The 23,684-nt window shown below is 50.0% G+C and overlaps 1 protein-coding gene across 2 annotated transcripts in view; it reads left to right on the forward strand.

Moving 5' to 3' along the window:
- Positions 1-22,793, forward strand: part of NHSL2 (NHS like 2) — a 99,429-nt gene extending 76,636 nt beyond the window's left edge. For both annotated transcript variants that reach the window (XM_027836794.1, XM_027836795.1), the window contains exons 3-8: positions 1,956-2,089; positions 2,768-2,963; positions 10,908-11,039; positions 12,441-14,681; positions 15,269-15,401; positions 19,650-22,793. In XM_027836794.1, coding sequence (XP_027692595.1) covers positions 1,956-2,089; positions 2,768-2,963; positions 10,908-11,039; positions 12,441-14,681; positions 15,269-15,401; positions 19,650-19,971 — 3,158 coding nt within the window. In that variant the 3' untranslated portion in view covers positions 19,972-22,793. The remainder of the gene's footprint in view (positions 1-1,955; positions 2,090-2,767; positions 2,964-10,907; positions 11,040-12,440; positions 14,682-15,268; positions 15,402-19,649) is intronic.
- The last annotated feature ends 891 nt before the right edge of the window (positions 22,794-23,684 follow it).

Raw genomic sequence — 23,684 nt, forward strand, 5'->3', positions numbered from 1 at the left:
CACACACACACACACTCCCACACACACACACACTCACACACACACACTCACACATACACACACATACTCCCACACACACACACACACACTCACACACACACTCACACACTCACACACACACACACTCACACACACACACAGGCAAACATCTTTGTGTATATATGTATCCATACATTTAAACATATATGTAGAGTCGGTACCCCCTCACACTTTGTCATTGTTCCTGGGTCATCACGTGTGTCTGTCTTCTTCCCCTAACGAAACCATAAGTTACTCCCTGACAGGGACTGGGTATTCTACCTGCGTTTTTCCTAAAGTATAGATAATGTCACTTGACTTACTCACGGTAAGTGTGCAATGAAGCCTTATTAAAGGGAGGAGAGGGTGGTATCTGGGCATCTGTCACAAGTGAGAGGGCCCGTTGGCACAGAGAGTGGAGAGCCAGGTTTGCCAAGGGGCATGGCCTGTTCTCATCTGGGGGATGGCCCAAGCCCATCCCTCCCCCAGTAGGATGGGGCTACACCCGTGCAAGGGCAGTGTTGCCCAAGGTAAAGCACAGTAGAAAGAGCATGTGATTTGTAGTTGGTGGGCCTGGGTTCAAATCCTGACCCTGCTACTTTACTGTCTGTGTGACAGAGTTAGTCCTTTCTCCTTTATGGTCCTCACTTTTCTCCTCTAGAGTAAATGAGGCAGTTTGGTGGCTCAGTAGATAGAGCTCTGGGCCTGGAGTCAGGAAGACCTGAGTTCAAATCCAGCCTCAGGCACTTCCTAGCTGTGTGACCCTGGGCGAGTCACTTCACCTCTGTTTGCCTCAGCTTCCTGGAGAAGGAAATGACAGACCACTCCAGTATCTTTGCCAAAAAAACGTCATACAGGGTCACGACTGAACAACAACAACAGCAGAGTAAACTACCTCTGAGGCCTCTTCCAGCTGTAAAGCTCAGAGCCCAGGCCATGAACTCACCCAGGCATTTGCCCCTGGCCAGGACCTTTGTATGTGGCACGTTCAAATGACCCTTTTCCTCCCCCACCTCCCTGAGGCTTCTCCAGACTGGGGCTTCTCAAGGTAGCTCTGACCTTTGTGGGTCTCCTGGGCACCCAGAGCAGCCAGTTCTCTGGTCCCATGGCATATAATGGTAGAATCATGCCACGGTACTCCCAAGTGAGAGGATGGGCCAGAATAGGGTGGCCCAGCTGCTGAAGCAAATTCTGAAGACAGAGGGATGTCCTCCACGATGGGCCATGATGGAGCCAAGTGCTTACTCACTGCTTGGTGGGTGAAGCCATAACTAGAGCCTGGTAACTGGGCCTATGCCCAGGGCACTGCACCTAGAGGCCGGCGACTGTACAGCTACTTCACATCACAGCTTAGAAACAACCATTTAGCACTAAGGCAAGCTAATTAGTTAGAATAGGAAACTATCTGATAGAAGGGGGTGACATTCCCCCCTCCCTTCCATGCCACAGCCCTGTCCATCTCCCGGGGTCTCTGTCTCCCCACGATAATCTCCCCTACGTCAAGCCAAGGGTGATGCGCAGGCCATTTCTCCCAGGCCCCATTCATGGTACCTGCCCCAGCTCAGGGAGGAGCCCAGAGGAAACCAGGAGCCTAAGCTGCCAAGTCAATGTTTAGGCCAGGATGATGCCCAGGTTCCCACTCCTGCCTCTACTGCCTTCAGAGTAAATGGACGCAGTGAGTCTAGACCAGAGACTGGATCAGAGGCTCATAAATTTATAAGGGGTCCAACCTCCCCCCATTTTGTAGCTGAAGAAACTGAGGCCCCAGAGGGGCAGTGGTCTCTTGACCAAGGGTCCCACAACCAAGAAGTAGAAGGCTGGGATTGGAAGCCAGGGGCACCAAATGTGCAGTGCTTTCCACTGCCCCCGCTGGCTGCAGCCCTGGCCCTTGGGCGTACCTTCCTGCACTACTTGTCCTCATGCCTTGTCTTTTTCAGAAGAGTATGAGGAACAGTACTCGGAGGCCAGGATTTCTGGGCAGACCTTCCGCACTCCAGGCCCAGACGACCCCCTGGAGCACACTATCAGCCCAAGGCCACAGTCTGCCAAGCGCCTGGAGTTTGTGTTGATGGTGAGTTTCAGCTTTCTTTCACTGGCAAGGGCCATGGTAGGCAGGCCTGCAGAGCAGAGACCCACTAATTATGGAATAGTCTATGGACGGAAGCCCTTAGCCCCCTCTGTTCTCCTGGCCCTCCAGGGAGGAGCAGAGAGCCCTGGCATGTGTGTCTTCTGCTCCCACCCTTCCGTCCTCGGTTCATGATGAGGCCTAGGCCCAGCCTTACAGGCTGTGCCTGCCCGCAGGGCTGAAGACAGAGCTGAATATCAGGGCCTGTAGCTTGGCTAGCCCCCAGGGAGAGGGCACATTAAGCTGCCAAGGGCTGGGGGAACTCTGACAGGGCACCTGCTCATTGAGAGGCACGATGATGGAGTAGGGATATTGTGCAGGACCTGGGTTCAAATCCCACCCCGGACATTTACTAGTTATGTGACCCTGGGCAAGTCACTAACCCTTTCTGGGCCTCGGCCTCTTCATCTGTAAAATGAGGAGATTGGATTCTGTGTCTTCTAAGATTCCTTCCATCTGTAAAGCTAGAATCCATAACAGTCCTCCTATCCTTGCTTCACTTTAATGATTCCTCCAGGAAGCCTGACTCACTACCCAAAGAACATCCTCTGGGGACTATTTTCTCCTCCAGTCAGACCCACAGGCTTTCCATTACCCTGTTTCCATTGGCCTTTCTCCTAATAGCCCACAAGCCGAAGAGGGAACGGCGACAAGACCACCACTCAGGGTGTGAGGCCCCCTGAGTCCTCTCTGAGCCTGCCCGCCTCTCCGGACAAGCCAAACACCTGGAACAGACCCTTCCCTCTGCCCACCCTGGAGGAGAAGAGGTGGCATCCATCATGTTCCACCCAAGGCAGCATCGTGCCCATCAACGTCTCTGGTAGAGTTTCCTGGGGACCCCTCTGCAGTCCATTCTTTCTGAGTGCAACTGAGTCCCCAGGGGAGGGGATGGCACCTTCTCAAGTGGTTGGTTGAGTGATCCGCATGGTACAGCTTAGTTCTTACAGCTGGGGGATGAAGGGTGTTTATGCTTCCTTCCCGGTGGCCTGATTGCACTGCCATATACCTGTGTCCTTCTTGGCGAAGAGAAAGGAACTCTAAGTTATACTAACTTACCGTGGTTTGTTTTCTTTCCATGAAAGCCTACATTGGGCAACCGATCTCTCCTACTTCTCTAGCCCTGGGAGAAGGCCATTTACCACTTAGTGATAGCCAAGTCTCTGGGCCATGGGCACTGGCAGGGTGGAGCCAGGCCTTGTAAGCAAGGGCTGTGGCCTTCCTCCTGAGGTGCAGACCCTGGGTCCTGAGTCCATACATGTAGCCAGTTTCTTTCTTTCTTTCTTTCTTTTTTCAGTTGGGGAGAAAAAAAAAAAGAAGGAAACTGTCAGAATGAGACTAAGAGTGCAGAGCTCAGCAGGGAAAATACTCTGACCCTTGAAGGCATCTATCTTTTCCAGGCTGAATGTCCCCGGGCCTTTCAATCCACATTATGTCCTCACTACTCTGGTCTCCCTCCTCTGAACGTACACTAGCTTGTCAATGGCTTTCCTCCAATGTGGCCCCCAGAACTGTGGCATAACCTCTTTAGGCCTGGATGCCAGGCCTCTTATTGCAGCCTAAACTAATACTCTTAGTTAGCTTTTTAGGCCTCCATATCACACCATGGCCTCATTTTGAGTTTGCAGTCCACTAAGAAGCCAAGCTCTTTTTCACATGTCCTGGCACCTAGCCAAGCCTCCCCTCTCCTCTACTTGGGGAGAAGATTTTTGACCCCAAGTGCAATAGGATTTAACCAAGATTTAAGTCCTCACTAGGGGTCTTCAAGCCAAGCATGAAGGCTTGAGGGGGTGGTAGGGTGGACTAGATGACTTTTGAGGCCCATTCCTACCCTGAGATCCTGTGATGCTGTGGGGTTAGGGTAAAGGGCTGGCAGTGGCCGGGTCAAGTCTGGGGCCAAGTAAAGCTCAGTCCCTTAGTGCTTACTGTCCTAGGGTTAGTGGAGCTGTGAGGACAGCTCCATTCTGAAGGTGGGGAGGAAAGAGGGCCAAGTCAGGGGCACTCGCTAGGTGAGGACTGGGGTGAGGCCACAGGGACACGGAGGAAAAGGGCCTTTGGTAGCAGTGAAGTGACTCTCCCTGAATGTGGGGCCAGTTCAAATGACTGCCCGGACCCGTGGGCCGCTGGTGACATAGAGGAGTCAAGGAGAAAACAGAGCGTGGCCGTCTCAGGAGAACCCAGACAACCCGGCTTGACTGAGACGGACGAGGCGATGTTTACAGGCTTTCTCTCCAAACCGGGATCTTGCCATATGTAATATTGTCCCTTGTTTTCTCCCACGGAGCCACATCATTCTGCTACTACGGTCTTGTCTCCAGCACATGTAGTCACTATTCTGAACGAGGCAGTCGGCATTTTCACTTCCCACCTTGGTTCTCCTGCGCTATGTTCGACTCATCTGTTTTTGTTTGGTGGAAGGTGAATATTAGGAAATATTCACAGAAAACTGAGAGTAGTGCTGCTATCCCTGCCAAATACAGCAAGCACTTCTTTATTTCAATGAATATAAAGACACACTTGGGTTCCAGGAAATCTCCTTCAAAAGCAGAAGGTAACAGGGTGGTAGGGTAGCGGGGAAGGAGCCAGAGGCTTTCGGAGGCTCCAGGCTCAGCATTCCATGAGAGCCAAGAAGGCTGATGCCATCTGTGGCTACATCGAGAGACAAGGCGTTCGGAACTGGGGAGGTGGGCGGCTGGCCTTCTATGCTCTGCCCTGTTCAGCCCCGCCTAGAAAATAGGGCCACAGTTTAGGAAGGGCAGCGAGGAGCTGGAGAGAATCCAGAGAAGAGGGGCCTTGAGCGCACACTTTAGGGATATCTAGAGTTGAAGAGGAGACTCGGGAGGAGAGAGCACAACCAGCAGCCCGGGGTTTGCTAACAACTGGAACTGTCTCAGAGTGGGAACCTCCAAGCAGAGGTGGGATGCCCATGGCAGCTGTGTTATCATGGGAGTCCTTCTTCACACTCTGAGATTCCGGGATTGGGAAGCCATGCATTCACCAAACATCAGTCCCTTTGCCTTTATTCATTCTCAGGGAGATGCTTCCCCATCAGTCCTATGAGGTCCGATGTATTTCCATATAATCATTACATCTTAGGGGTCATTGTGTAAACTGTTCCATTGGCTCTCCTTAATTAACACATACATGCGTTTGGACAGGCCTTTCCAAATTTCCCTAAATTCTTCAATTTCCTAGGGCACAATAATATTCCATTATATTCATATGCAATTCATACACACATACTGGGCATCTGCTTTGTTTCCAATTCTTTGCCACCACAAAAGTGGTGCCATGTGTATTTCTGTGCGTAGGGGACTTTTCTCTCTGTCTTTGGCCTCCTTGTGGAATGTGCCTGGTAGTGGCACTGCTGGGTCAGAGAGCATGTACAGTTCGATGACTTTGGAGAACTGATTCCAAATTGCTTTCCACAGCAGCTGGGCCACTTCAGAGCCCCAGCAGCAGTGTATCAGTGTGCCTGTCTTCCCACGGCCCCACTAATGTTTACCTTTTTTTTCATATAGTGATTATTAATTTATATTTCTTCTGAAAACTGCCTATTCATATCCTTCATATTCATTCATGTGCTTAAATAGTCTGTCCCACTGATCACAGTTCTTCTAATGTTTAAGCAGAACCACTAACCCTTTCTAGTTGAGTTTGAGGCCAAGTATTGCTTATTCTTATCATTTCTATTAAGATTCTTGATCTTTGGACATTGACTTGCCATGGCCCAACACCCCAAGGGTTGATTCTTGAAAGTGAATTCACACAGGGTATCTTCAGGTAGCTTTTGTCCTTCAGGAGTCTTGGGACATATGTTCAATGCAGGGCCCTCAGTCCCTGGGGCTCCTGTCTAGAGACAGATCCTTCTCAACCACTTGATGCTCTGAAATCCAGTTAATATTAGCTCTGACATTCTTAGACCTACATCTCCATTCAATTCAATGAACCTTTATGCATTTTTCAGCCCCAAGTTTTGTTTTCCTGCCTACTCATGCCCTGACCCTTACAGAGGTAGTTTTGCCTATATATATATGTATATGTATATATATATATATATTGCCTCTATATCTATATCTATATATATATGTAAATGCCTTGCAAAATCACTGCTTGGGGCCTACATCTAGGGCAGGATGGACTGTCACTATCATTCTTTGAATTATGGACTAATTTAGCAAATCTTTTTCAAGCATGTGTGCATGGCCCAGTGCTAGGCATGGGAAGTCTTACCGGTCTTTATAAGACATGGTTTGGAGCACAGGAGGGCAGAGAAGAAAAATACACAGCAAACAACATAGAGCAAAAATCAGTGTGTTGAGGATTCAGGCCTGGGACAGGTCACCTCTGGCTAGGGATACCAGAGAAGGCCTTATGGACAAGGGAGCGTCTGAGCTGAGCCTTGAAAGATGGCTAAGATTTCAATAGGCAGAAATGGAGGGGAGGGCATTCCAGGCAGAGGGACCTGAACCAGTGAGAGGGTGGTATCAGGAAAGCCCGAGGCATTTTGGGGGAAAGGTGAATAGTGCAAGTTGGTGAGAGTGGCGGGTACCTGTAGGGGAGTGGTGGTGGGAGGGAGAAATGCTTCAAAGATTATAGTTAAGGGAGAGCTTTTGTTTATTCTGTAGGCAATGGGGAATTGTTCACTGAAGAGTTTTTAGCCAGGAAATGACGTGATCCAAGCAGTGACTCACTGGGATGGATCTCGCGGTGTGCGCAAGATGGATGGGAGTCAGGCAGACCTAGAGACACAGGCCCCAGCAAGAATGCTACTTCAGTAGTTCAGGAATGAGGTGATGAGGTCCTGGGCTAGAGTAGTGGTGAGGAAGAACTGGAGGGGAGAGACATCACAGAGGAAAGATATGCAGGGATTTGGCCGCCAACTTGGCAGGGGCGGGGGGGGGAAGAATCCAAGATTCCTGGGAGGCGCACCTGGGTACTGGTGGCTTGGCTTTCTGGTTCTAAACGAGCATCAAGAGGGTGAAGGAGTCTCGAGACAGAAACAGTGACATAATTGGCTGTGGAGTCCAAGCTGGGAGACTAGAAATGAGAGCTGAGCTCCATGCGTAGGTAAAGGTGGATGATTCAGGGGCTGTGGCTGGACAGTGGGAGCTTGGGAAACAGAATTCAATGAAAGAATAGAACCGACACGGCACAAGAGACTCAGTCTTAATAAGGAGGCACTCCTCCAGTTCCCCCCTTTTCCTGCCCCAGACTGTCTCCCCCCAAATTAACCTTCAAAGAGGATATGATCTCAGGTTCTATGGAGCGAGCTATTATTTGTACACTGAGGGAGCTGATAATCCATGGTCAGACCCCATGTAGAATAGTGTCCAAGGGGGGTAGCTAGGTGGCACAGTGGATAGAACACTGGTCCAGGAGTCAGGAGGACCTGAGTTCAAATCCAGCATCAGACACTTGACACTTACTAGCTGTGTGACCCTGGGCAAGTCACTTAACCCCATTGCCTAGCCCCCCCCCAAAAAAAGCTAAATGGAGGCATTTATATTAGGTGGCACAGTGGATAGAGCACAAGCCCTGGAGTCAGGAGGGACCTGAGTTCAAATCCGACCTCAGACACGATACTCACTAGCTGTGTGACCCTGGACAAGTCACTTAACCCTGATTGCCTCACGTCCCAAAAAGATAGAATAGTGTCCAAGTTCTGGACGACACACTTAGGAAGGCCATTGATGAGCATTCAGCGAGGGGCAACCAGGCTGGTGAAAGGCCTAGAGCGCATGCCATGGGAGCATTAGTTGGAGAAACTGAGGATGTTTAGCCTAGAGAGGAGAAGGCTTGGAACGAGGGAGGGAATGTTATCACTGTTGGCAAATATCAGAAGGGTTGCGTGAGGTAGAGAGACTAGACATGTTCCACTTGGCCTCTGAGGGAAGATCTAGGAACAAGGAGTGGGAGGAAGAAAGATTCCCCCTAATGGTCAGTGCTACAGATGGGGATCTCCCTCTCACTAACGGTGACTCGTTCAGGCTGAACGATATCACAGCTGTGATTCTCCGATCTAAGAAAGGCTCAAGAGAACCCGTGGGACTTAAGCCCCCAGGGGCCCTCTTCTCTATTCCCAGAATTGGACAAGAGCCAGTCCACTGAAATGCGAGCCAGTTAACTAGCTATTTAAATGCTTTTGATGATAAAGAACTCCCGAAAGGAGCCAGTTTCAGACAAACAGGAGCACCAGTGTTTCGAAGGGAGGTGGGAGGAAAGGGAGGTGGCCTTTAGCTCTCCTTGAGCTGTTATTTTGGGAAGTGGCTGGAATCCAGCTTTTCTGCTATACAAAGAGACTCCTGCAGCCCAAGTTTGCTTAGCGCCTTAGGTACTTTCCTGGACTGTGTCAGGGGAATTCTTCATCTAGCTACAGAATGCTCCAGTCCTGAGTAGATCTTGTTAAGTCTCTTCAGTGACTTTCCTGCACCAAGGTGTACCTGTAAAATAACACAACAGGCCTGTGATACCCACGAGGGAAAGGGAGGAACTGGGAAGTGCCTAGTTATGAGGACCAGGTCTTAACACTTCCCTCGAGGAGTGACCATCTTAGGACAGACTCTTCTTTCTCCCAATAAGACAAAGCTGGGAATGGCCTTCAGAGCCTTTCAGAATAAGTGATTCCCTTCCCAAGCCACATATGTACCAGTTAGGGGTCCCATTCCACCAAGTCTCAGGATGCCTGTGAGGTCAAATTTGCCTTTTTGTGTTAGGGTCTCTGGGTCACCTTGCTTGTTATCTGTCTATGTTATCCTCTGTGCCTAGCACAGTGCCTGGCACATAGTAGGTGCTCAATAAAACCTTGTTGATTGCTTGCGTAGAAGACAGCTGAGCCCGTGTGTTTTCGAAGGTGCTAGCTCTTCGCTTGAATCTTGTCACCACATCCATACTGATTGTCTTACCTGCTCACCATGGCTGCTTGCTGTTGTATCTAGCTTGCAAGGTGTATGTCCAAGCCAATTTCTCCCTTCCCCTCCCTTTGCCATTTAATGAGATTTGTAAGACACCAGGCAAAGGCATTCTTCTGGGAGTCACTGCTACTTGGCTCTTCTCGGCTCCGAGTGTCCCATGGGCCTGAATCCCTTCCTCTTCTGCCCTCCAACCCCCTAACACACATCTGAGTTCCCCTCTGCCTCTTTAGACCTTCCTCTCTCCTGTTTTTACTTCGTCTTCCATTTTCTTATGGGTGTTTCATCCTTCCTGATGACCAGGAGGGTCAGGAGGTATTCCTCAAACCTCTTCGTTCCTTTCTTTGGAGGGAGACCAGACTTCCCTGTGAGCATACATAGCAGTTACTTGGCTGTGGCAGGATGAATGGCAGATTCTTGGTCCCAGCCCCCTTCCCTTCTTAGCGCTGGCAGTGAGGTCCGGCTCTCAGGCCTCTGTTGTTCTCGTGGCCCTCTCGCACTGTTTCCTGGCCAGAGTACTGGGATACTTGGTTTACTGCGCGGGGGTCCTGGATTTGTCATAATGCGCTGAGTGCTAATGCCAAAATACCGTTTCTTTCAGTCCTGCTCCTCTTCATAACCTTCCAGGCACTCTGTGATCATATAATACTGGTCACCCTACTGTTCCTCACACACAACGCTCCATTTGCTGTCGTCCCCTATGTCCCCCATGAAGAGGGAGAGAGAATTCTCTCCCCGCTCATCTCTTCCTCCTCGTTTCCCTGGCTTCCTCCAAGACTCAGCTAAAATCCTGCCTCCTTTCCCGGTCCTCCTTAATCTCATTGCCTTCCCTTTGCGGTTACTTCACATTTACCCTAGCTGTAACATGTTTATATCTAGTTATTTGCATGCAAATTTGCTTTGGACTGGGAGCTCCTCAAGGGCCGGTGACTGTCTTTTTGCCTTTCTTTGTATCCCTAGAGCTTAGCACAGTGCCTGACACTGGTGCCTGATAAATGCTTGTTGACTAACTGGTGCACGGCCTGAAGAGCAGAGGATGAAAGTAGTGATGACCATAGTAGAGGAGAGAGGGAGGAGGAAACAGATGCCCGGCTTCCTGAGAAGCAGGAAGTGAGGGGAACACCATCCCTTTCCCTCAGGCCCAGGCATTCCATTTCCTAGCATTCATCAGCATGTCGCAGACTCAAACACTGGACGTCCTACTCTGAGGCGACAGGAGCTAGAGGTCACTTGCTAAATCGCAGTTACCACAAATAAAACCCTAACCCCAATGGTTATAGGACAGAAGGTCAAGCTGCCTTGCCTGGCTCACTCCAGAGAGCATAGCCGTAATGGCTTTTCCCCTCCTCTGTTGAAGTTCACAGAGAAAGAGCTGAATCATTTTGCATTCAGGGCAAGGCCAAAGTGCCATCTCTATCTCAGCTCCCTCTGGGACCACCTAACACACAGAAAGAAACCAGGTTGTGGCCGAGGAAGTCAAGGGCAGTGGGATGCATGAGGTGGGGTCGGGGGAGCGAGGCCAGTGCAAGGGATGGAGGATCGACAGTTTGGGAAGAGGGGAGATCCAGAGAAGAGGGGCCTTGAGCGCACACTTTAGAGATATCTAGAGTTGAAGAGGAGACTCGAGAGGAGAGAGCAGAACCAGCAGCCCGGGGTTTGCTAACAACTGGAACTGTCTCAGAGTGGGAACCTCCAAGCAGAGGTGGGATGCCCATGGCAGTGGAAAGTGGTACCACTTTCTCGGATGCCAGCTCATGCTCGTTCCTGCTCCCATCTCTTTGCCCTGCCCCCGTTTGATTTCCATTATACTTTTGAAGGAAACCAAGATGTATTCTGTGTGTTTCTTTTGGCTACAGGACAGCAGTTTGATAAACATGCCAGTTTGCGACATTCCTTGTTTAACACAGAGACCGCGGTGAACCCCAAGTCCACCCTGAGGCGACGACGGACCATCATTGGCTTCCCTCACCTCTCCTGGAGAGACCCAGGTGATCTCCCCAGTGCCTTTGTCTCCCCTTTGCCATGCTTAGCTCCCTGGGGCTGGGAGACCATGACAGGGAGCAGACCGTGATAGAAAATGGCCAAATGAGAAGTGGGAGCCGTGAAGGGGCCACGGGTGGAAGCAGGCAGGGCCTCATATCCGCAGCAGCAAATGCACCTGAAGACAGAGGCCAGGGCCCCCAGACTGCTAGGAGCAGCTGGTCAGCCCTTGGCGGCATTTTCATGAGCAATTCTTCCTGGAAAACCCCTCGATCAAATGTGAGAATGCTTTTGGGGATTGAGCTAACTTGATCTTAAACAGAGATGTTCTCATTTCCTTGTACTTCATTTGAAAAACGACGTCTGCGAGTGGCAGAGGCATCATGACCATATAATGGCAAGAGGACTAGCTTTGGAGTGAGAGCAGCTGGCTTTGCCTGTGTGACCCTTAGCTTGGCATCCCTGGGTCTGCCTCAGTGGCCGATTCTGTCACATGACAGGGTTGGTCTACACCAGTGGTGTCAAACTCAAATAGAAATGTACACCTGCAGGCCATATATTAACACTATCTATTTTACTGTCTTTTTATTTATTTTGTTAAATATTTCCAAATTACATTTTCATCTGGTTCCAGCTGCACTTGGAGGTATTTTAGGTATGCTTCCTTATCACTTTCACCTGACTGTCAATCCATATTTCTGTGATAAGATAATTATGAGATTGGGGGAATCTCCCTAGGACTGAAGCAGCATGAGTTCATTGTGCCCGGGCTGGGTGTCTGTGGCTAGACCCGCAGCGAGGGGGACGCTAGTCTTTCCCCATTTTGAATTTTCTCTTTATTCTGGAGATATCCGTTTCTTTGTTTGTTAATTCATTGGCATGAGTGCAAGAGGGATTCTTCTCTGATCGTGAAACGCTTTGGGACTTTAGAACAATTTGGTCTATTTCCCACTCTTCCCCAGGCCCTAGATTGTAAAACCTTTTATCTTGGCTTGGAAAATGCAAGAAGTCCTTGGTATCAATTTCCAAGACATAACTCCCAGATTAGGTTTAATGCCCATGGGTAGGCAAGGGATCCATACTGTTTGTATAGGATGTGACTCCCAAATGTAGCCCATCTACTCATTTGTAACAATTTGGGTCGATCCAAGGCTTTTTAGCAGACCTCGGCTATGTCCTAATCGTGAAGCAAGCGGCTGGCCTTGAGAGGAACTCAGGGGGTGAGAGTTTTAGGCAGAATCCTGTCACTCAGCCACTGTGGGGCTCTGGGTAAGTCACTGACTGTCCCAGTCTTCATCTCTGGAAGTCCCATCAGTCCGTTGCCAGAGACTGGGCCTCCGGCACCGGAGGCCCAGGGGATCTATCTGCAATGACAGAATTAACATTCTATGTTGCTCTCCTCTTCCCAGGTCGGAGCAACGGGCAAGTACACTGTGCGGCCAAAGAGTCTGTGTCCTGGAACACAGCTCCGGAAGTGGCCAATGGAAGGGGACTGGCCAGCCGCGAAATATGTTCCCCAGAGCTGATTTCCCCAGCCCTGAGAAAGACGCCCAGTGACCTAGGAGAGTCTCGCCCAGCTTCACCCAGCATGGAGGGCATGGGGATGGTGTATAGTGTCCCCTCTTCTTGCAATGGACCAAAGGATTCGACATTCTCTCCTCCGTGGAAAGGAAGCTGCTTTAATTACATGAGCCCGACTAGTCCTGTCCCTGTAGAGAGCAGTCAGGTCAGAGAAAATGGGAAATCTCCTTCTACATGCAATTCTCAGGGCTCTTCAAATGTCCTCAGCCCTGGGAACTTGGAAGGGACTGGCTCTGTTTTGGTTGTTCAGGATGACCAGGCAGGCAGCAATGCCTCTACTTGCTGCCCTGAGGCCCCCACTCCAAGAAGCCAAGAGTCAGAGAAAGACTACAAAGGGGGTCCCCTTCCCAGCAGCAAAGCAGGGGAAGGGGAGCCCTCAAGGCAAGAGTCCGACCCAAGTGCCTGTAGATTCCGGGAGAGGTCACTGTCTGTGCCGACAGACTCGGGCTCTGTGTGCTCAGTGGATGGGGGCTGTGGAGAGGACCAGCAGGGCAGTGAAACTGGCACCCTGGCCTACCCCAGTGCCAGCTCAGAAGGCAGTGCCAGTACAGACAATGTTTCCTCTGTTGGAGCTGAGCCCAGACCAAGAAGGTCCAAGAGCATCTCCCTCAAAAAGGCCAAAAAGAAGCCTTTGCCCCCAATGCGCAGCGTCTCCCTGGTCAAAGATGAGGCTGTCCTTCAGCCAGAAGCTGGGCCCAGCTTGCCCAAGGATCAGAGGCCTAGAAGCCTTTGCCTTCCCCTTGACCACCAGGGACATCAGTTTTCCTCCACAGATGCTCAGGGTCACCCAGCTGTGCCTAGTCTAAGGGAGACGGAAGGCACACACTTCTCCCACCACTGGTATCTCACTGACTGGAAGTCTGGCGACCCCTACCGGTCTCTGTCCAGCTCGAGCACTGCCACTGGGACCACGGTGATTGAGTGTGTGCAAGTGAGGGGCAGCTCAGAGTCTCTGGCTTCTCCCTCCAACTCGAGGGCCACCACGCCTTCCCAATTTTCCGCTGAGGCAGAGGCTCGGGAGGTGTCATCCCCAGGGAGGCCAACAGGACTGATGTCACCTTCCAGTGGGTACTCGAGTCAGTCTGAAACACCAACACCCACCGTTCCTACCACCTCCATGATGCTAGGTCATTTACCTCACACGAGCAGCAGTGGTCGGGTACGGCCAGTGGTGCCAGAGAGGAAGTCGTCCTTGCCACCACCATCACCAATGGAGAAGAGCCCCAAGTCCCAGCTGTCATTTGACCTACCATTGACCCCTCCAGCGCACCTGGATACTTTGGGGATGAAGATCTCCCTCCGGGGCAAAGCCAAGGTGAGCCGGCATCACTCAGACTCAACCTTTGGAGCAAAGTTGGCCCAGAAGACTAGCCCCAACCAACCGATCATGCCTGTGGTCACCCAGTCCGACCTGCGCTCTGTTCGACTGCGGTCAGTCAGCAAATCAGAGCCAGAAGATGATGTTGAGAGCCCAGATCCAGCTGAGGAGCCTGGGCTGGAAGTCTTCACCCTGCCAGAGAGAAAGGTAAAGCCTCCAGTGGCTGAAAAGCCTCCAGTGGCTGAAAAGCCTCCAGTGGCTGAAAAGCCTCCAGTGGCCAAAAGGCCCCAGAACCTGGTTCCCAAGGAGCCCCTACCAACTTCCTCCACCTTGCTCCTGACTCCTGAGAATACAACTAGCCAGGCAAGGCCCTCTCCTCAGGATATCTATATGGTCGTGCGGAAACCAAAGGCTCTCAGAACCCCGAATGGCCAGAGCCCAGTGGCAGAGACCCTGGAAGAGGAGCACCCTAAGATGAGTTCCCTGCCAGAGAGGGGAGGGGAGGTGGAGCGAAGGAGAAGCAAGGTCCCCCCTCCAGTGCCAAAGAAGCCTAGCGTGCTGCCTAAATGCACACTACATCCGCCACAGCCGGAGGCCAGTGCAGGGGAGCCAAAGCTGGCTCCTAGTCCTATCATCACCCTGGAGGAAGATGTCAACTCTCAGCTGAGCCCCGATAGCTTCCAGCCCCCGAATACCAAGGAGGAGCTCTTTAAGCCACCAGCTGACAGTGGAATTGAGGCAAGCCTTCCAGGTCAGTGAGTATTGTGCTTTTGTTGTGTTCAGTCCAGCTCATAAGCAGTCTTGGTGCCAGAGTGAGCAGGTCGATTCGGAGATAGTCTGTCAATCCAGCGAGGTCTTAGGGCCCTCTGGGGCCACCTTGGTCCTCATTCCAGAGGATGAGCCAGTGATAGACAGATAGCCAAGGTTTACTTTAGGCCCCTCTACTCTGGAATCTATAGGGCCAAGATTGTGAAATCAATAGTCCATCAACAAGCATCCATGAAGTTCTCCCTCTGTGCTTCGTGCTAGGGCTGTGGAGAAAGGGCACAAACAGCCCCTGCTCTCCAGGAGTTAACAACTAATGAGGGAGAACAACATGTGCATCCGTCAGGACGTCCAAAGTGCCGAGCAGAGAAATGGAAGTCGGCCTCGTTGTTCGCCCCTGTCAAGCTGAACTTTAGAAAGTCATCTTCTCAGGCCAGCTCCCAGGCTCTACTAGGAGAAGGGCATCGTGGGCAGGGCAGAGCCAGAGCAATCCCAGACAGTCTCTCCTGAGAGACAGGAATTCGAGGAGATGTTTAGATCCACTCCCTGACTCGGTTTCTCTCTTTATCTTAGGAAGTTTCATGGAACAGAGCACTGAAGAAAAACATTTTGCAAGTGACAAGACGGCAGAATCCATAGCAGAAGATGATGACGATGTCTTTGTGACGTCTCGCACGACTGCAGACTTATTTACGGTCATACACAGGTCAGAGCTTCACTTTTTATTTAAAGGCACATGGCCAGTCTCATGTGCTCCCTTCAGCTGTCAGAACAGCTGCTTTTTTTCCACTGCTCTTGCTTCTCAGCGACTCTTCCCCCTAAGCTGACCTGCCCTCCCACTAGATTCCTTCCTTGTGAGATTACTCTGTTCAGTTTGTTTTCTGCTCGGCCCCAGAAAGGAGAATCAAGAGCCATAGGTGGAAGTGACAAAAGCCAGTTCAGACTGGATGACTGGAAGAACTTCCCAAAGTGGAGCGGGCCGCTTCCGGGGCTAGTGAGGCCCCCCCACTAACATAGGGGTCTCCACAGAGACTGGAGGACTGCTTGCACATTGGGTTGTCATGGATTGGACTAGAGGTCATTGAGGTCACTTCCAACGCTCATTCTCTGTGATTCTGTGTCTGCCATGATGATTTCTTCTGGCATGGGCGTGCACACCCAACAATAATGAAACTTTAAGTTTGCCTAGCCTCTGTTTTCCCAGGGTTATGCTACAGGGCACGAGGAAATCAATAGACTATATTGTCCAACACAATCAACATGAATTTATTAAGCACTTGCTATGTGCTAGGTGCTGTGTTGGGCAATAGGGATGCAAAGGTGATATCAAACAGTCCTGGGTCTCAAGAAAGTTACATTTTCTCTGGGGAGATAGCAGGTTACAAAATGAAGACGTGGTAATCTGAGGGGGGAAGGGCACTAGGAGTTGGAGGGGTTGAGGAAAGGCTTCATGGAGAAGGTGGCCCTTGAGCTGACCTCTGAAGGATGCTATGCAGTGGAAAGGCAGGAGATAAGAGACACTATGTGGGTGGAAAAGTGAGAAGGCCCACTGGGAAGGGAGGCCAGCAAAGCGGTTTGGAGCCAACGGGTGAAAAGTCTTAAACGCCAAGCACAGAGTTTGGATAATTCAATTCAATTCAGTTCACCAGACATTGTGCTAACCTGTGTTGCTGATGACACTGTGCTCTTCCAGCTTAAAGGAATGTCAAGTTAATGGGAGGACATTGTAGCAAAGGTGAAACAACTGTGTGAGTGGGGCAGGAAATGTCCAAAAAGAGTCAATGTGGGGCAATCATCAGAAAATACAGTTGGGACCAAGAACCCAAATGATCTTAGTGTGTGTGTGTGTGTGTGTGTGTGTGTGTGTGTGTGTGTGTGTGTGTGTGGAGGGGGGGTGTTTCTATACCTACCACCTCAATTAATGTCCCCAGTGTATGGGCACAATGAAGTCTGAAAGGTATAAACATGAAGGTTTATGTACCCTGTGATCTCTTTGATTGGGCCACGAAGGGATCAGCTGATTGGCCAACCAAACATGGTGCCTCTGCCTCTTTGGAGTTTTAAATGGCTGCAGAAAGTTGAGCCATGAGTGAGAAGTGGACATCTCCAGGTTCAGAGGTGGAGCTAGGCCCCTGAGAAGGAATCCTCAGCTCCTGAACATGGAGGCTTCCACTGCTGAATTTCTTCCAACTATTTAAAGGTCCCCTGGAAGCAGATGAGCCAATCACCTGTTCCTTTCTTGACCCAGTCAAAGGACTTCACACCCTGTGAAGAGATCCCAGGTATCAGTTATCATTTATACCTCCAAAACTACATAGTGCCCTTGTATTGATTACATTAATGGAGATGGAGGAGACATAACCCTTCCCTTATATTTTTGAGACAATAGACTGTGATCTCTTTGTTGAAACCCCGGAAAGGGATCTCGGAGTTATTGTCAACTATACCTAACAGGCCCAAAAGACCAACATCATCCTGGGCACAGTCACTGAAAACACCTCCAGAGAAAGAACTGATGGCATCTGAATACAGGCTGAAGCAAACTATTTTTTTCACTTTCCTTTTTTTCATTTGTTTTTTGGTTTGAGTTTTCTTTTTTTTTTTTTTTTTTTTTTTAGGCAATTGGGGTTAAGTGACTTGCCCAGGGTCACACAGCTAGTAAGTGTCAAGTGTTTGGTCTCAGGCCAGATTTGAACTCAGGTCCTCCTGACTTCAGGGCCGGTGCTCTATACACAGCGCCACCTAGCTGCCCCTTGGTTTGAGTTTTCTTGCTCAACATGACTAGTGTGGAAGTGTTTGCCATGATTGCACATGTATAACCTATATCAGACTGCTTGCTGTCTCAGGGATGGGGGAAGGGAGGGAGGGAAGGATATTTGGTACTCAAAACTTTTAAAAAACGAATGTTAAAATTGTTTTTATGTGTAATTGGGGGAAAAATAAAATATTATTTAAAAAAAGAAAACAATGGTAATAAATTCCTGGAGATAAACACAGGAAGGGCGGAAATGACAGATGTCTTGAGTTCTTAAGGAAAGCTGAGGATGTTTAGGGGGTATCCCTACTCTGGCACCGCCTCACCACATACCTGTGGCTGACCGCATCTGAGCCTGGTGTCCGAGGTTAAACCAGTACCATCCAGCTGGTCAATTTCAGCAACATTGGGGAAAGCTCAGAACTGTACATTAATGCCTCCTTCTCCCCCTGCCCAGTCTTGGGACCCCATTTATCTCTATCAACAGCTGATCAGGGATAAGAATAAAAGAGAAAGACAGGACAAACAGAAGCTCACGTACTCAGTAAACTGTGGGCCCAGTCTGGTGCCTCACATTTCAGATCCACTGGCTTTTTGCAAGACGTGGGAGACTGACCTGGTAGGGGTGGTGAGATACCTCCTTTATTGCCCACATCTTGGCCAGCAGCCTGGAATGGCTCCCATCGTATGACTCCCACCTGTTCTCATGCATCTGTGAGATAGATGGTGGAGTCTGGACAGAGCACTAGACCTGGGGTCAGGAAGCCCTGGCCTCAAATCCTGCCTCAGACACCTATGAGCCTCAGTGTGCTCATCTGTAGAATGAAGATAATAATGGTACCTACATGACAGAGTTGGTATAAGGGTCCAAGTGAGATAATTACAAGATAACATAAGACAGTGTTATAGAAGATAATAATATAAGTGCTTTGCAAACCTTAAAGCACTATAGAAATGTGAGCTACAATCAGATTACCTGTGTCTGTAGTCAGATACACTCAGTAGCAATCCACAACATTTTCTGTGAAAAATAAATCTACCCAGGAACTCAAAGAGTGTTACCAGTACTACACACACACAGAATTTGGAGTGAGGACCTGCTTCGGACTAGGCAAGTCACTCCCTCCCCCACCCCACCCCACCCCACCCCCCGCCCCAGTCTTCTCTTTTTATAAAGTGTAGAGGCTGGACTACAGTGGACTGGAAGGTCCTGAGCAGCTGGAAAGCTCAGACCCTCTAATCACATGTCTGTTTGCCCACCTGCCCCATTACAACAAAGACAGCCCGGGTGATTTGTCAAAACACAACAGATCAGGAGCCTGCCTTCTCCTTGCCTTTGCCCAGCATGAGCAGGGCCCTAACCACCTGCCAGGAGTATCCTGGTAAATGTTTAACAACCGGCTTTCCTGAAAATGTATGCCCATACACTTTTTGTGTTGAATCTGCATTATTAACATTTTTTCCATCCCTTTCTTAAGTCCAAATAATCCACAAAACAATCAATGAAGCCTTAGGTTGTAGTACGTGCAGATTTCTGAGGTGTAAATGTTCCCAATGAACAGTTAACACTCGGCTCAGGTGGGTTCGAGCTGGCTCCAGCATTCCCTGCTCCTAAAGGACTCAATCCAAGCCAGCTCTGTTGTCCTCTCTACAGTGTATGCCCAGTGATCGAGGCAAGACCGTTGATTCCTTCTGTTTCCTGCCTGTCTACTTGTAGGGCAAAAATATAAGGTCATGTCACCAAGGCTGCTGCAGATGAGTTATCTTACCATGAGGGTGGCATTTACAGAACCATTCACATAGGCGAGGCAATTCAATTCAATTCAATTCAACTCAATTCAACAAGTATTTTCTGAGTCTCCATCATGAGCCTTTATACTGTGCTAAGTGCACAAAGACAAAAAAAAAGACACGGTTGCTGCCCTCAGGGAGCGTACGTTTTACTGGGAATTGGAGGGGGGGATATAGCATGTCCACAGATAAGGATATACAAAATATCTGGAGGTGGAGGAGAGCACCAGTAACTGAGAGGATCAGGAGAAGGTACCTTGAAGGCCGCCTGTAGGTAATGAGGTCAAGCATTCCAGACAGGGGGAACAGCACAGGAAGGGCAAGAATGTTGTATATGGGGAACAGCAAGGAGCCCCTCAATAATCACTTCTCCAATGACTTCTCACCAACCCTACTTCTCTTCTTTAGGTCTAAAAGGAAGCTGCTTGGCTGGAAGGAGCCTGGAGAGGTCTTTGCCAGCGGCAGACTGAGTTCCCATTCTTCAGCCAAGAACCCAGCTGGCTCGCCAACCAGTGAGGCAGCTGCCACAGGCGGCTACAGCAGCAGCAGCAGTAGAACCGCCAGCAGAAATGAAGACTTCAAGGCCCTGCTCCAGAAGAAAGGGAGTAAGAGTAGCCTGGGCTCCCGGCCGTCAGCAGCAGAGCTGCTGAAGACCACCAATCCCCTGGCTCGCAGAGTTGTTACGGAGTTTGCTGGGGACCAAGACGGCACCAACGTGCCTGGTACCTAAGCACCTGCACAGTGGCTTTGGAGAAGGGAAGCCGGGAAAGACTTCTGAGAAAGATCGAAATGGCAGACAATACATTGATGGTGACACGACATTAACTCAGAACCTGGACTATCTGGACTTCGGGGGGGGGAACGTCTCCAGTCTTCTTCATCTTGAGCTCAAACTAGCAAGAATTTCGATGAACTTCCAACATTTAAGGTTCGATTCTTGCAGTTCTATCATTATTGACCACTGATGACCCCCCTAGTGTTTCTGTCTTTTGACCAAGGGCACAGGCCCCATGTTGGAAACTCATGGATGGCCTGAGTTAGCTCTTCTCCCACTATGCTCATTTCTTGTCATGGAGCTAATCTGGTGTAAGGCCACATGGATGAGGCCTACCAGGCTGGCCGTGAGTGGTAGGTGGTGAGGCTCGCCTCTTTAGTGTGGAGATGCCAGGACTTTTTGGCCACCACATGAATTCTCCCCAATAGAGTTGGTGGGTTCAGTCATGCAAAATGTGGATGTTGTTATCCTTTCCTTCAATGTCCAATCTTTTTCGGATTGCTTTTCTATACGGAGATCAGGGTGATCAGTCCAAACAAATCTCTATATTTTGGCTTTGGCTAAGACAGCCAAATAGGGTCAGTTCCATTTGGGTCACTTTGGAAGTACCAAACTTGTCCAAAGTGGCAATCATTGGTCCATTCAGAGCACCTCTGTAGGCTGGCTCTCTCCCATTTCAAATGTTTGTCCCCAGTGACAGCAAGGGACAGCAAGGGTCTGTGCCGAAATCCAGTGAGCACACTGGAAGTCCCTGCCAATGCTGCATCCACTTTCATTTACACAAAATTAAAAGAATAGAGGTGGAAGGACACCGTCTAAGTGAGGATAAGAAATCCATTCAACTTGCCCAACACAATCCAGTTTCTATTGTGATATTTAAAAAAAAAAAGGCAAAGGAGATGTTGCTCGGGGAAAAATTAGGGAGAGGAATACTAAAACAACATAATGCCAATCTAAGGGGAGCATTCCTATTTTAGTCAAGTATTTTTGCTAATTAGGTATTATGCTCTCTTGTTTCCACACTGCTAAGGCACTACACATGCTGTCAGCACCCTGGAGATTCTGGCATCCTAGCACAAAGCTCCAGCTGCCTTGCCCTAGTTATGACCAGATCTGGTTCTGGTTGATGATGACTAATAGTGAAATGGGGAAAGGGCGGTTAGGCATGTAGCTAGGGAAGAAACAAGAAGACAAGGGCAAGAAGCATCAGCCGGACAATGACCTAGATCCAGGGTCCATCACCTTCCCCACGGAAAATTGTTCCGAGTCCTAAATGGCTTCTTGGGAGTTGCGGCCTTCCTGCTGTTCCATGGCAGATGACCAGGCCACATCACTTGTCTGATGGGATCCCATGTGGTAACAGAACAGCTCCCACTGGATCCCACACCTATAGGGCCTCACTTTCCACCAAGAGCACTGTGCTGTCACTGAAGGAAAGCCGAGCCTCCTCCCCTATAAAGGCCCTCACCGTCCCTCTGTTCTAGGGAGATGCCAGGCCTGCCTACCTTCACTCCAGACAAGGGGGAGGGAGCAGAATCAATTCTGGAAGACAGAGGGCTGGCTTGGTAGATGAGGGTGCCCGCCACATAGCAGGCACACGACACAGATATTTGTGGCTTGATGAGGGTGAGGCCAGTGATTCCTGACCCAGTGCAGAGTACCCCTAGGACACCCTGGCCATCTGAGTAGCTGTGTGTGGCCTCTGACCTGGGCAGATTTGGCAAATTTACCATGGCTTCCCTCTTTGTGCAGCCCCAAGCTCAAACCATGTGACTGCCTGTGTCCTTGCCCCAACTTGTGGGCACTCAAGGAACACAAATGTACTGGTGTGAGTAGAGCCCTCCAATGTCCTTGGAGCCAACATTTCCTCCAACATCCTGGGCTAGGAGTCAGGGACCCTGGCTTAGAATGCTGCTTCTTCCTCATGTGAGGCCTTCGCCTCCTCTGGGAAATGAAGGGGTTGGGTTAACGCCATGCTGATGCCCTCTTCCATTATTAGCAACAGTCACTGCAACACCTGCCATTTCTTTGGGGATTGGGGCTTGCATCCATTATCTCATTAGATAACCCTCATAGCACCCCTGGGAGGTAAGTTAGTGCAAGTAGGATTACCCCTTCCCCCCATTTTATAGAGGAGGAAATCAGAGAGGATTAGATAGGTGCGGGCAGCTAATTAGTGGTAGAGCTGGGGCCTAAACCGAGGTCTTTTGCCTCATGCAAAAAACCAGAACTAGTAGAGGATGACCCCGGTATGTCCACATCTCGGGGAGCGGTTGGGCCATGCTTCCTCTCCTTGGTGAACCTTGTGTAGTGGTCCTCTCCAGCCCCCATTGCCCTATGGTGGGGTCACTGTCCTCAGGGACTGCCACCATGTCACCCTTCCCTCAGGGCCTGCCCTTCCCCAACTAGAGCCCCAGGGCGTGCTGAGGCTCAACTCCTACTCTGCCAGTCATGGATGGACTGTACAGCACACTGACCACCATGCCCACCCTCAACCCTGCTCAACTGACTTGGTCTTCATTACTTCTCTGCTCACGCACCATATTCCTCCCACCCCAAAGGCTTTATTTCCTGTGGTTTGAACAAAAGTTTTGATCGTCAACACGTTCAGGGAAGCATTCGTGTATACCCAACTGTTTATGGCCTTGTACTACGTCGTGGAAATATATGTACAAGCTTGTATGCTAAGCCAGTGTTGCTATGATTGTACCCATTGTTCTAAGCCTATTTGTTCTATTTGTACCCTACCCCCCTATAAACTAACTAGTCAATGGAAAGACCTGCTCACAGTCAATGGGTAGGGTGCTTGCCCTCCAATTTCCTTCTTCTGTTGGATGTGCTCAAGTTTTCACAGTTAGGTAGGATTTGCCCTCCCCTCAGTGGCAGTGAGAGGCAGGTGGTGTGGTGCAAAGAACCCTGGGTTGGCTTGTGGAGACTTGGCTTCAATCCCAGGTCTGTGCCTGAGACTACCTGTGTGACCTTGGACCAGTCCTGTCCCTTCTCAGGACCTAAGTTCCCTGCTCTGGCCATTCTAGGAGCCAGCTATGGCCTCAGAGGTGCTTCTCCTCCATTTTAACACCGGTGATGGATCAAGCATTCTCTGGGCAGCAAGGGCTTCTGGTCCTGGTTCTCAGTTCGTTGCCTATGTTTCTGTTTTAGTGAACCCTCAATCTTATCGGGAAATGGTATTTGATTCATTAAGAGCAATGGTCCAGGCAGGCAGCTATCCCAACAGGTAAGACAAACACAAGCCAACTTGATAAATATTTATTACGTGCCTACTATGTGCAATAATGCACTGTGCTAGGTACTGGAGATAGAAAGACAAAAGTCAAAATACAGATCCTGACCTCATGGAGTTTCCATTCTATTGGCCAGGGCCCACCAGTATGGTGGAGGGAAGAGAGGCCTAGCTTGGGAGTCAAAGGGCCTGGCTTCGAATCCTGCCTCTGACACTTAACTCCTCATCTAACCAATGAGGGGATCGGACTAGCGGGCCTCTCTGGTCCCAGCCAGCTTGAAATCCAGGATTCTATGAATCTTAGGGAGTTCTGTTCCATTCACCACATATTTAGTGAACCTGCTTTTCTCCAGGCATGAGCTAAGCCAAAGTAGCTGGAATCTGGGAAAGGCCCAGTGTCCTGTTTGCCTGGTTTTCCCCTCAACTT

This window comes from Vombatus ursinus, unplaced genomic scaffold, assembly GCF_900497805.2.
Source record: "Vombatus ursinus unplaced genomic scaffold, bare-nosed wombat genome assembly UNPS02014819.1, whole genome shotgun sequence".
Lineage (NCBI taxonomy): Eukaryota > Metazoa > Chordata > Mammalia > Diprotodontia > Vombatidae > Vombatus > Vombatus ursinus.